Genomic DNA, 13,908 nt, shown 5'->3' with positions numbered 1-13,908 from the left:
CTGAAAGTAATGTTGTGTTGTGAAATCATTAACGGTCTGTTGTGAAATCAGCAAACAGAGAGAATAATGTCAGGCTGTAAGTTGGAAACAACACGACATTTACAGGCATCAGGGGACTGTCCTCATAGCAGGTGGGCCCACTGTATAAAAACTAGCTGCCCGGACTTATCTTCCTCTACTGCTCCTGATCATCAGTCGCACTGGAGGGGAAAGATCTCTCTCTGTCCATGGGCTCCAAATGGAGTTGGGGACCCCCCACATATGCAGGCTGGATCAAAGCTAAGTCTGCAGACTGAAATCAGCCTCTACAGTTTCTCAGTTTCTCAGACTACATGAGGCCATGTCCTTCACAGCTGGATGGTGCCCAAACACGTTCGGACACCCACAAACATTTGCATTGCTGGCCAGGCTAAGTAGACAGAAAAGCTAATCTGAAAATCAGCCCTTCTAGCCATGCAGAGGCCATCAGGACACAGCCACGTGGGGAAAGCCTGCAGAGTTCCCTGCAGAGCAGAGCTTCCTCGTCGCTGGCTCGAACAGTTTCCAACCAGAGACCCGAGTGTAGCCCACCGGAGCCCAGTTCACAAACGACAACCTTTTTTTCCCTTGAGATATCAGTTTGCTCGCTGCCCAGATAACCCGCCTTCACCCTGGTCCAACTTCTTCCAGCTGGATGGCCCAAAGTCAACCGAACAGACACAAAGGCAGAGGCCTGGTGGAGTTTGGCAGGGAACGTTTAAAATAGTTTAGTTTTAAAGTGTTTTCACTGTTTTAAGGTTTGACCGAGTCTGACCTGGAGCTAACAGGCTAAGCTGTCGCTATCGTCCTTGAAACAATGCTTTTCTGATGTGTCTTGTGCTGTTTTAAAGTTGTAACAAACTTTGTCACCGTAAGGGTTTTATACATCGATGGGACATTAATGTTTGTGTTTTACGGTCCGCTCAGTATGACAAAATAGAGCTTAACAGTCTTTTAAAGGAGAGCCAAACGTCCACTAGCATTAGCACTATTGGCTTCCTGGATAACTTACGGCCTCCACCCAGTAAACCTAACTACGGTGTTTAAACATAATGCTTGTTTTGCTTGTGCCATCGTTCCATAGTGCTACAAGCGTTAATATAGCATTAATAGGGAGGATTAATGTTGATTTAATAGTGTTTCGTGTAACATTAGGATTAACTCATCAGGGTAATGTAAACACGGCCAGAACGCACATCAATACGTCATTTCCAGTCAATCATCCGCTACAGCGGCGTCTAGCTTCCTAAGTTACCAATTTGAGTCTTAATTATTTCCTGGAGAAATAATCGCATTGATAAAAATCAAGTGTCCTAAAGGTTTATGTTTTCACTGAGCAAACCATTCTTAAAAATGTTATTTCCTCAAATAATGTTTTGACTAACTAAGATTTGCATTGTGGATGGGTTGAACATATTCCAAATGTTGTTCTAAATTAGGCAAGCTAATTTAAACATATTCCATATTCCTTAAAATGAACGTTGGTTCTCTAATTTGGATCAGCAGTGAACCCAGGATTCACTGAATTATTCTTGTGATGGTTTTCAACTATCTTTATTTGTCCCTTTGTTTCTTTTGTGTGTACATAGTCCCTTAGCTTCTTTTTGTCGTAATTGTGCTTAGAAGTTTTAGTTAAGTTTCACTAGCCTATAGAGAGTATTTGTTGATGTATAGTGTTAATTCAAACACACATTCTATAGTGGTGTTTTCTGGATGTTCATTTTATTTCTGCTAATAAATTCTTATACTTGAAGAGAAGTTGTCACCCCTTTATTCCATTTGTGTGCAGGGTTTGCTGTTAAAAGAACGCCAGTGCTCGATCAACTATTGTCATAATATCAGCTGTTTGGGCTGATATTCACCTAACCTAACAGATCAAGAGTTATTTATTGAACATTAAATAACTTGAAAATGTGTGTAATGGCACAACACATCTCTCAAACTGAGTCACTCTTTGTTCGTTTGTTTTTTAATAGGACATTTGAACAAACCCTTTTAAATAAGACGAGATACATATAAAATAGCCTGGTTTTAAATTGCCATCTTTATTGTACTTTGCAGAGGCCAGAATCAAGCAGTAGATTCAGTACAGATAAAGTACACATGCTGAATATGTGAAATGCAAGTACCTTTGCTCGTCTAATATATTGGAACAATCTCAGTGGTACATTTGCATGAAGCAGGACACCAGGCATACACCAGTGGGTTGTTGCATCCATTGGTGACTTTCAGTTTTGGACAGTTGATGAACCTGTTTATATAAGGACATGGATTTGCTAGGAAGGAGAAAAAAACAATTAGGCTGTCTTTTGATAAATGAGAACAAGATTCTTCTCTAATTCTATGTTATTCTACTTACTACAGAGGTTGTCCACACAGTTGTTTGGGCAGGAGGCACATGACGTTCCGACCTTGTATGGTGGCCATCTCTTAAAGTTCCCACTAAAGAATAAAAACGGTTTAGGTTTTGTAAAGACAAAAAACATAGCTTCATTCAAAAAGGGATCAAATAAAAAAAAAATCCATCCAAATACTCCACATATTATCATAAAATTAAATGTGTGTGAAAAGTGGAATTTTTTTCAATTTTTTCGTAATTTTTTTTACGGTTGCAAAATTTTATGAAGGTAAAAAATTAAAGCATCACCATTCAGATGTTTCTAAAGTTTTGTAAGACTCCAATTGCCTCAAACTTTATAGTTTGAGGCAACTTTATAGTTTATAGAATATCATCCGGAATGGAACATGCTTGTCTATAAAAGGTCCCACAGATGACGGCGTTTATCAGTAACCTTGCAGTCTTGCAGTATTTGTACATTCACAAACACACGAGAATTCATCTTGTACTGTTCCTGCTTCATCTGGCTTGCTAGGTTAGCATATCAGAGCAGAAATGAAGAAACAGATTGTGTCAAAGATTCAAACTGTAGAAGGATACAAAAAAAAAACTTTCACTACTGTTGAATTTCGCAAAAAGAACTTTGGTCTGTACATCATGGAAATGTAAAAAGTTTGGAACCACCAGGACCCTAGTTTAAAAAACACTTAAAAAAAAACTTGGGTATTGCATGTAGAATCCTAACAAAATTCTGAATTAAATCTATTTTACACAAAGACTAACTTTACAGCATGTGGAAGCAGGCAAGCACTGTGCACGCAAAGTACAATGAAGTTAAGATTTTCTTAAAATACATGTCAAAATAGCTAATAAGTGTGGAAGATGTCACATACGCTCTGTAATAATGACAGCCATAGAAGTAGATGTTGTTGGGGCACAGAGCAAGTCCGCAGCCAACTTTGTATGAGCTGTTCCACACCACCTGACAACAAAAAAATCACTGGTCATATTTGGCGTCACAGCTCTAAGAAAACGTCTTTATGAATACTTTCTTGAACCACCAAGGACCCCCTTTACAGAACAGGGGAAGTAAGAGTTTTTTCATGAAAACAACCCTATCTGATAAAAAACTGCATTTCTACTGGCAGTTCAATGAGTGCAGCAGAATTTTTAAAGAATGTTGTACATTTCTGATTATATACATAATAATTTCTGTATAATTTTTTATAAGCAACTTACCTTTTTGGTGTGAATAAATCATACAAAATTACTAAATGTAAAGGATGAACCATGGTTGTTTTTACACATAAAGAATCTTTAATGTCATTATGTGTTACCTTAATGACATTTGTGATGAGGCAGACACCAGCTCAGAATGCACATAATTACACATAACACAAAGACGCAACCAGACATAATCTGAGTTTTTTTTCTTTTGTAAAATCAATTGATTGCACTGGCCAATAACCCTCTCTGGGGGGCTTAAGAGTTCAAACAGTCCTTAGCAGTTAATGGACTCATTTATGAGTCAAAAAGTCAAATAGCAGTCTACCATACCGTGGAATAAATGTAGTTGCAGAATTGTGAAATTTGCATTGATGTCTAATAGATAATACACATTTGCAAGTGAGAGACAGCATAAATGGTTCTTCTCTGATCAGAAACGTGTGTAACCGGTAGTGTGTTTGTAACATGTAGCAGATTATGAACTGCGCTGGTGCTTTGTTGTGTTCAGCAGGGGATGATAGCCCTTAAAGTTTAAAGAAAGAAACTATTTTTTAAGTCTGTTCGTTTTTCAATTAATGTTTCTGAATCAGGGGCTGCACAGTGGGGCAGTGGGTAGCACTGTTGCCTTGCAGCAAGAAAGTCCTGGGTTCAAATCCAACCCTGGGCCTTTCTGCATGGAGTTTGCATGTTCTCCCTGTGCATGCGTGGGTTCTCTCTGGGTACTCCAGCTTCTTCCCACAGTCCAAAAACATGACTGTTAGGTTAATTAGCTTCTCGAAATTGTCCTTAGGTGTGAGTGTGTGCGTGAAAGGTTGTTTGTCCTGTCTGTCTATGTGTTGCCCTGCAACAGACTGGCGACCTGTCCAGGGTGTACCCTGCCTCTCGCCTAGTGAATGCTGGAGATAGGCACCAGCAACCCCCGCGACCAGATGGATGTTTCTGAATCATTTTCCTGATGGGAGTGGGACAACCAGTGGGTGGGATCTGTGGCAATACGTCTGATCCTTTTCTGAACTCGTGCAGCATTGACAGAGTTTAGATCCTGTAGACCGCATCCCACAATCCCCTGTCCTGTCTTCACCACCCGTGCTAAATCCTTCTTCTCCTGTACAGCTCCTGTACCACACTGTCCTACTGAGGCGGAAAACACTTTCTATTGTAGCTCTGTAAAAGTTTGTTAACAGCTTAGTGAAAAGTCCAGTACGTTTTAATTTCCTGAGAAAGAAGAGCCATTGTTGGGCTTCCTTCATCTAATGGGAGGTGTTCACCATACAGGAGAGTTTAGAGGAGAACCTTGTCCTGTCCACTCACTCTACCAGCTCGCCCTGTATGCAGAGAGGAGCATGTTCAGTTTCCCTGGTCCTCCTGTAGTTCATTATTACCCCTTTTCAATTAGTACCTAATCTAGTCCTGTAACATGGTTTGATTAAATTTTTCATTACAATCGAGTAGCATTTTAGTAGGGTTTTATGTTGGTTTAAAATTGCATCACACCACATTGTAGGTGGCCTCGATTAGAATTGACACTTTCACAACCAATAATCTGCAGAAACTATTTAGTACCAAAATGAACTGGTAATTTGATGTGAGATATGAAGCGATTTGATATAAAAAGTTGAAACAATTGCTTGCAATCACATCAAAATTAGCCTGAATAGCTGATGAATGTTTCCATCATCTTGGGAATCTATGACACCAAGTTATGAGAACTTCAATGAGGTGAAAAGACTGTCACCACATAGTTTTGATTTAAATAGAAAAAGAATAACCAACAACATGCTCAGCATTAATCCTGTATAGACTGTGGTTACCTGTGTGTAGTGACCAATGGGTTGACCGTTGGTGGATCCATTGGGATAACGGTAGTGTGACTTCTCGAAGTGCCAGGCACTGATAACGCTGGTCCATGAGGATGGAGAGGATGAAAAAAACAGATTCTCACCTAATTCATATCCTGTTTAATGGAGGGAAACACATGGCGGCGCTGATTAATGAGTATATGTAAAATGATTTTCTTGTTTTGATCTCCCACTAGATTATGCTATTTATAACAAAAACAGGCTTAATTAAAAAGCCTATAGATGATATTCTCCTTAATGATAACATATCTCACCTAATGTAATTTATTACTAAAAGAAGACATTAGGGATGACAACGAGATAACGTTCACAGTGTCTATGACCGTTTATCACAAGGACAATCGAATGGAGGAAATATTTATGACCCTGAATAATGCTGCCAACAAAAAGGAAAGGAAAGAAAGATAATTAAAAAGAGGCACAATAACCGTACCATCAAGCAGACGGGTGCTGGCTGGTCCATGACCAAGAATACATTTGTCAACCCAAGCCTGAGCGGTGGCTGCTAACTCCAAACTGTAGGTCTGTGAGAAAGAAAGTAATCAAACTAATTTTGTTTTAATTTCAGAAAACAGAAAAAAGATGAACCATTTACAAAAAAAGTGACATTTCTTGATTAACTGACACTAAATATTGATCTCAAACAGATTAACTAAATAATAATAATAATAATAATAATAATAATAATAATAATAATAATAATAATAATAACAATGTCTAGTAATAATAAATATTTATACCACAATGGTAAAGCAAGGTCCAAACACTGGATAATTAACTTTTTTTTAATCTCCTGTATGGAACTCTTCTGCTTAACTCAGAAATGAAACCACTGTGGGAACCTGTTGATTTTCAGTTTTGGACTTTGCCCTCACATGTTATGCTTACTTGTGTTAGGTTACAGTGCTGAGAAGTAGAACCAGAACAAATACAAAAAGCTGTTTTGAAATGATTATTGTTTTTAATAAATGGAAATAGCTATCCACATCAGCCAGTGCCTATGTGAAAAGTAATTGCCTCATTAACCTATTGTGCCTCACTTGGCTGCAACAGCAGAGAAGTTGTATTAATTCTCAGTGAGTCTTTTGTTTTGCTGTGGAAATGGTTTTGGCAACTCTCTTTTGCAAAGTTCAGCCACATTGGAGGGATTTCAGCCCATGTAAAAGCCCATTTAAAGAATAAGCCATAACATCTCACTTGGATTTATATTCAGACATTGACTAGGCCACTCCTAAACCTCCATTTTCCTTATTGTACCTGCTAGTGTGCTTTAGATTATGGTATTTTTCCAGAACCTATATGCTTTTTACCCGAAACCACAAGCTGATGGCTGAAGATTGTGTTTTCTCAGCTCTACATGTTGTGACAATTTTATTCCAAACTCAGCACAATGTGTTGGGGGAAATTATGGCATAGAGGGATACTGAACTCAAGGGTATCACATTTATTTATGTGTCCTGTCCTGGAGTTTCATAAAGAATGGATGGTACATGTTACAGGGCAGTTTTGCTTTACAAAAAGGATATCTCAAAACAGTGTCCTGATTGCATCAATAACTTAATTAGATCCAGATTAAAGCCAGCATCAATGAAGGCAGACCACAGTAATGTCATGGTGACTTGTTTTTGTATGACCTTCAACCATCGGAGTAATTGGGTGCCACAATTATAAGGAACATGCATTTGTGGGTTGAGCAGCAAGGTTGAATATAAAGGTTTTCCCTATTACAGACTTGGGGAATTCTCTCTGCCAATGCCAAATAACTTATTCTTGTGTGTGGTGCCATTTATTTGGATTAAATAATTAAAGTTTGAAGAAATGAAAAATACCAACAATTTAAGTCTTATTTTCCATCTGATAAACAGTTAAGTAACCCACACACAACACCATAACAGCTGTCACTATGTGCTGAGGCTGTGGACCCAAATTGCAGCAGGAGCGATGGCGCAGAGCCATGATGTAATGATGAAAGTTTTAATTGATAACTGAAAACCACAAACTGATGTGACAGCAATGTGGGGAGACAAACAGATCAGAACACCAAGTCATGTCAACAGAAATACACACAGCAGGGGAAACGACTGGGCTGGGAAACTAGAAGGACACGAAACAGAAGTAATCTATACATGAAACAAACACTAACTGAAAGACGCACAATCCAAGAAACCTAAAAACGCCTTGGCATTGTTGATTTCTCCGCTCCCTATTCTTTAAGGAAGTTTCACGCCCTGTGGGAGGGGACAAGGAGTTGTATTTTCTTAGAGGTTAGAGTTTGAGCAATAAGCGGGAAAATCTGTAAGAGACCAATACAACATTTTGAAGGGAAGTATTTCAGCAATTTTTTTTCCAAATGTGGCACGATTTAAAAGTAAATAAGAAGTCTTTATAATAGTTTTTTCAGTCACTGGTACTGTTACAACAAAGAAAAAAATTTGACAAAATCAGAAATATCCTCATATTTGGTGCAAAATGTAGTTGTCCACTAATTGTGTGCTTGTTGATGGATATTTACCCTCTTGTTTCTTGTTTTAACTTCACTAAAAACAACTTGTCTTACATGATAGTATAAACAGTGGTGTATAAAATATGACTAATTGATTGATTGATTGATTGACTGGTTGATTGATTGATTGATTGATTGATTGATTGATTGATTGAGCAAACTCTACAAAGACTGACGGCACAGTATTTTTTAAGGAAAATAGCTACCGCCATGACTATATGATTATTATAATGACTATTATTCATAGTTATAGCTTCAAACTTTATCTTACGTCTTCTACTGAATTGGGTATAAAGAGGGTCTTCAAACAAAACAATGAGCTGAGATAAATAGAAGTCAGGAGATGGCTAAAAGACCTTAACTGATACTGATAGAATGGCAATGCCAAAGCTTTAAATCCACCAATTTCAGTTGTACACATTCTCTAAAAAAAGGGGGATCAATCATATTTGGACATTATCAGAAAGTTATTTTGTTCTTTGACTGTTTTAAACCTAAATGATCTATTATGTAGTTTGTGGACTTGAGCTTTTCATACACGGTTAGATGCATGTAGTACAACTTTTCTGATGTCCAAAGTAAATAAAAAATCAAAATATCTTGGTGGTCAAGGCTTCAGCTAGACGTTTAGTAACCAAATTATAACTGTATTAATCAGTCAACACATGTAAGTGTAACAGATTGTTTTAGGCAACGGAACAATAACAGTTGTTATGACTATTTTAAAAAATTGTCTTTCACTTGTCACTTTGTTGATGTTAGTTGACTTTGCTCGCTTAGTTGCCGAAGAACAAATGTTAAATATATGACCAACCATCATCAGCATGTCAGCAGCAGAAGGCTCAACTGCTCTCCTGAAGGCATTGTGCACATCTACGATCTCGGCCTGCACGGTTGTGTTCTCTGGGCAAACATCTAGGCACACACACACACAAGAACATGCACACACATTAAAAACCGATGTGTAAACAGCAGATTAAGGACACAATGAGCGCTGACATTTACTCTGGCGGCTTAAGATATGACTCACAAACACATCCTGGTTTAATTGCTCTGAAATGGCTCGTCGTAACAAAGGACAACAGAGACAGGACTGAGCTAAATCCACTAATCTGACTGGGAGCCATGCTGGCAAGGTTTCGGCTGACGCCAAAAATAAAACAGTGCCGCTAAACTCGCCTGGTGGATTTAACGGGGCGCTTACCTTGCTGTGAACACATGATGATGTCAAGCCGTCCGCATGAGGGAGTGAGGGGAAAAAAAAAATGCTGGTTAGCTAATCGTCAGATGAAACAGAAATGTGAGTTTTAACAAATGAATAACCTGCTGGGTTTTAATACTGTACAAATTAACATCATGAATCTCCTGTAAATTGGTTCCAGAAGCCATTTGGGAAATGTTAAGCACCCAGAAAGAAATGAAGAGATTTGGACTTAATTTAGTAGGCTTGTCGCTCATAGATAATCAATGATTTTAGTATGAGGATATCCTTGCAGTTCTGCACTTCAGCTCTTGTGAATGTATGAAATGTCCTCGCCTGAAACCAGTTTTTTTTTTCCTCCTGCGCTTTCAACCTCGAGTAAAATAACACATTTTCATGTGGTGTACATTCATGCTTCAAGGCAAATGGTCAGCGTTCCTTTCAGGTCCTCTTGTATTTTGTTCATTTTTTTTACCCACTTTTTTAAAAATATATTTTGAAAAAAAAACACTTGTTAAAATGTATTTACTTATATTCTGTCCAGCTGAACCAAAACATTCAAACTGTATTTGAGAACCCTGAATGGACTTTAGAATTATTTAGCAACGATGAAATGCATAGAAGCAGTTTAGACAAAGCCGCCAAGGTGGACATGACTCCGCGGACAGGTACGCACAGAGCTCAGTTTTTACGAGCGCGTACGTGACGTCACACTGTTAACTATCCAGTGGGAAGAAGTCTTCACATGGAACTGTTTTCTATGTGACTCAGAGCTAATACACTGAGCGGTGGGTGCCTGCTGTGGGAAATGTAAGAATTTGTCACAAGAAATTACGCCGATAAGTGCGCTCGACTGTCAAGGGCAAAATGTCCATAGAGTGTCAGCGCAGCTCATAGTTCATGCACAGCACCCCCAGGGGCTAAGACACCTTTCGAATCCCCTTAATAATAATTCCTAGTACCTGTTCCGTAACCTTTCACGTGTTCAACTGTAAGAAATCTATCATGGATGGGAAAGGAGCTTCAAATTGCTTTTTCTGATTTCGGACAGCCCTTAACGCCGACTTCATTACATGACGGACACGCACATGGATGATACGACTGAAATCCGGGCCTACTGTCACGTTTTACACAGTTCTTGGTTTTGGTATTTACCAGATCAGCCTTATTTAGGGTCCCTACTGTAATGTATCTAGTTTATTCCCTATATCTAGTTATCCTTTAGTTACATTTAGATTGTCTTTCTTGCTCCTCTGTTGCTCTCTCTCGCCCCCTGTTGCCACTAGCTCTCTCTCCTCAGTTGTTCTTCCAGCTCCTTCTCCACACCTGCCATCAATTAGTCAATCTACCCCCTGCCATTGCTACAACTCTCATCCTCCCAGTATTTAAGCTCCTCTCACTCCCACTGTTTGTTTCGTGTCTCCTTCCCTGATCGCTTCCTCGTTTCCGCTCCAGATCTACGTTTTGTTTTTGCTCTGGCTGCTGCGTCCTCCAGTGTTTTTGTGAGTTTGGATTCTCTTTAAAATCCCCCATAACTACTCCCTGCCTCTCTGCATTTGGGTCCTACAACAATCACTACAAAACATGACACCTACAGCCTTCCTACGATGGACTACAAAGTGCTCGCTCTCTTCTCTATGGAGCAACAGGTGAAGGAAGTGCTATGTTACCTTATGCTCCGCACAGCAAAAGTAGGTTTGTCGCTCCAACCAACTGACATTTAAATAAAAGGACATTAAACCGTTGGAATGACATAACGTATTAAAACCTTGCTTTGCCTTGTACCAGTCCTGATCAAAATCTGCCTCAGTGTTTAATAACGCCAGCCTGATTCTTGTGCATCTTTAAGTCCGTCTCTCATTACCCAGTAATGTTTCTGTAGTCAGAGTACATTTGGCAGTGAAAAAATACACCACTGGATAGTATATTTAATTAGAACAGATTATGACTCCTGATTAAAACAAAATAACTCAGAGCGACCATCTGCTGGTGTTATTTATTGAGGATGTGTAGCCACCTCTCCTACAGAAGGTCATGAGAGGATTGGTTGTCAAAGTAGGTGCAAAACCTCCCCGGGGCAGGCAGGCATTGATCCATGGTTGGTTGGAAACATGCACCAAATAAATTCCTTTTCCTACTTGAAATGTCAGATATGAAATGAGGAAGAGACATTTTGTGACTTTGGGGAAATATAGCTAGAGGTGGAAAAAGCTTTGTTACACCAATTAAGTTAATCCATCCAGATCTGTAACCCTTTGTTTGAAAAATAAGTCTGTATTTATACAATGTATACAATATGGTAAAAAATATTCACCCCTTCTACAGATTTCTTCTTTTTTTGTTTTTTCTCTCACCCCCACCCCCCCACCCCCGAAAAATCGAACACATTCTATAACATATAAAGATTACTTGAGGAAATCCAAAGTGAAGGATTCCAGTGATGATTTATTTACACAAGGACAAAACTTAACTCCAAGTAGTCTAGTCAAAATCTGGACTTTATCCTGATGACAAGGTTGTGGCAAAACCCTAAACAGGTTCCTGGTGCTTGGAAAAACTCTCCAATGGGGGTAAATTAAAGGAAATAGCAAAGGATGGTGGGCAAAAAAATGTCTCCACTGTAGACTAAATGACTCATTTCCAGTTATTGCAGTAGATGGTAGGTTGATGGTATAATCCAAATCTTATATATGATGATTGACATTACATTGAATGACATTACATTGAAGCACTGACAAGACACCAGATTAAAAACACAAACTCTTAACGTGACATTTGAAAATGATTTATGGACTTATTGCATTAATTCAGTCATATTTCAGTTCAATGCATGATTTAATAATCAGAAGAGATTTAGTTACTCCTGCAGTGAAGAAGCAAAACAACAAAATGTTCTAAACTCAACCAAAATTATAACTTAGCTGGGGTGAGATTTTTATGAGGCCATTGGAGATTAAAAATTAAGCAATGGAAATTGTTTGCACTCTCTTTGCATATTACAGACTCAGATAACTCAAAGTGACAGAGCTGCACTCACCACAACACAAGCAGTGTGCGCATCCTGGAGTATTAAGATGCAAATCAGCAGGACAAACATCTTCCCAACAACAAAGAAGATCCCTCTGCAAAAAAGTGCAATACTGTAATATTCGGCACAGCCTCTTCACTTTTCCTTGTTTTATCTCAAGAACAAATACTACTTAATACATTTCTTAAATGAATTACCTTGCCCTTTTCATTATTTATAGGTTTTCAACACAGCACAAGATATATTGCAAACATGACAACAAGATACATACATTTTTATGCTAAAGTGAAAACCGCAGGTTTGCCTTCTCGGTTGCTGGATATTCTTCTTAGCTAAATCTATTTGTGGCATCAATTACTTACGAAAAATCTGACCTGACAAACCTGTTCGTAGGTGTTCGTCTTCTGGAGGAGGTGAGTTAAATATGTTCTTTTCCTCCTTTTATAGATCGAGCTCAGGTGGTCATTGTTGTGAAAAATCCGGCACATTCCCCTCCAGGTGACGATGAAGGAGTATGATCCATGGCTTTAAACAATGAACACTGAACAAAAAACCATATCCATCACGTTGCACTAAAGACGCTTTTTCTTCTGCAGGGTACAACTGCCAGGGAGTACACAAGGAATTGTTAAGCCCAGGGGTTTAGTGCATGCCTGGTATATTAATTCATATTTACACAGCAGAGAATGGAAACACTGTTGAGTTCAATGTAAATAAAGGTAAAGGAGGACTGGCAGGATACATTATTACGCAAAATGTCACGTATGTAGACGGATACAGCTCTTGCGGGGTGAAGACGCGCCCTGTGATCGTTTAACGCAAAGGATGCAGGTTAAGAAAAAGTCAATTTGGAAGAGCAGAGTAGCAGTGGGAACTAAAGTCAGCGTTTCCCCTTCGTCTTCATAACGTCTCTCTCACATGCTGGACATAAACTTGCTGAACCAAAATCTGATTAATTAATGCTGATCCATTTTTTGTCTTCCTAGGTATATTTCTCCACCTGCCTTTGTGAGGACTGACCACATGTTCTCAGTACGAAAAGTAAGCCCGCTAACAAACACACGCGTTGCTTGTATGAGGATGTTTAATTGCTGGCACCGCCTATAGGACTCATGCTACAACTCATCATTTCTTCTGCTGTGAACAAAGGATTTTCAACAAATGCCAAACAATCAGACAATATGTCATAAAAAAGTAATTTTGCACCAGTCTTCTGCTCTCCATCCTCCTTTTTCTTCTTTGCAGAAGTTGCCCTTCACTTCACAAACTGTGCAGCCGCAGTCACACCCACCTGCTGCCAATGATTAGGAAGCTCTGCACTGGTGGTAATTTGATTCGTAATCTCCCTAGACAGGAGGAGACTATCTTGATACTGACACTAGGGCCCTGTTTAGATCAGGTACTAACATGCGTTCTGAATGATCCAGATGCAAGTGAAATGCAGCCCAGTGGATTGGCTCACAGTATATATGATATGAAAAAAGTTATTTCATAGTAACCAAAATTTGCATTAGCATGTTCAAAATTTGCATTAGATTTTAGCTCGTAAAACACCACTGCATTTTAGACAGGTTACAACTGGCTTGGAACAACTTTGTTTGTTTATGGATATGGCTGTTGTTAAATGTGACTTGAAATTGCAGAGTTATTATGTTCTGCATGAGTAATTTTTCATTGCGGAGGCCACAGTGGGTCCAATCGGCTCTAAAAATGCTAATAAAACACATTATTTTA

The 13,908-nt window shown here is 38.9% G+C and overlaps 1 protein-coding gene across 2 annotated transcripts; it reads right to left on the bottom strand.

Moving 5' to 3' along the window:
• Positions 1–2,043: 2,043 nt before the first annotated feature.
• Positions 2,044–12,692, bottom strand: LOC105936745 (cysteine-rich venom protein). 2 transcript variants are annotated; one of them, XM_036128370.1, is made up of 9 exons: positions 12,446–12,692; positions 12,184–12,268; positions 10,915–10,918; positions 8,760–8,860; positions 5,876–5,966; positions 5,395–5,537; positions 3,250–3,338; positions 2,378–2,460; positions 2,044–2,294 (listed from the first exon to the last, which is right to left on the bottom strand). In XM_036128370.1, the coding sequence occupies exons 1-9, from the start codon at positions 12,523–12,525 to the stop codon at positions 2,158–2,160; spliced, it is 813 nt and encodes a 270-aa protein (XP_035984263.1). In that variant the 5' UTR covers positions 12,526–12,692; the 3' UTR covers positions 2,044–2,157. The 2 variants fall into 2 exon arrangements, with proteins under 2 accessions (XP_035984263.1, XP_035984267.1); XM_036128374.1 differs by having other exon boundaries at positions 12,558–12,692.
• Between the last annotated feature and the right edge of the window lie 1,216 nt (positions 12,693–13,908).

The sequence above is a fragment of the Fundulus heteroclitus genome, chromosome 3, assembly GCF_011125445.2.
Source record: "Fundulus heteroclitus isolate FHET01 chromosome 3, MU-UCD_Fhet_4.1, whole genome shotgun sequence".
Classification (NCBI taxonomy): Eukaryota; Metazoa; Chordata; class Actinopteri; order Cyprinodontiformes; family Fundulidae; genus Fundulus; species Fundulus heteroclitus.
The sequence above is the reverse complement of the archived record's forward strand: the minus strand, read 5'-3'. Positions and strand labels throughout refer to the sequence as shown.

What these genes read in the sequence shown, in the direction of transcription:
- LOC105936745 (XM_036128370.1), bottom strand. Translation starts at nt 12,525, where the DNA reads ATGCCACAAATAGATTTAGCTAAGAAGAATATCCAGCAACCGAGAAGG. An exon ending in CTGCTGACATGCTGATGATG is followed by an intron (nt 5,967 to 8,759) that starts GTTGGTCATATA and finishes TCTTTCTCACAG; the next exon opens with ACCTACAGTTTGGAGTTAGC. An exon ending in CCATTGGTCACTACACACAG is followed by an intron (nt 3,339 to 5,394) that starts GTAACCACAGTC and finishes TTTTGTTGTCAG; the next exon opens with GTGGTGTGGAACAGCTCATA.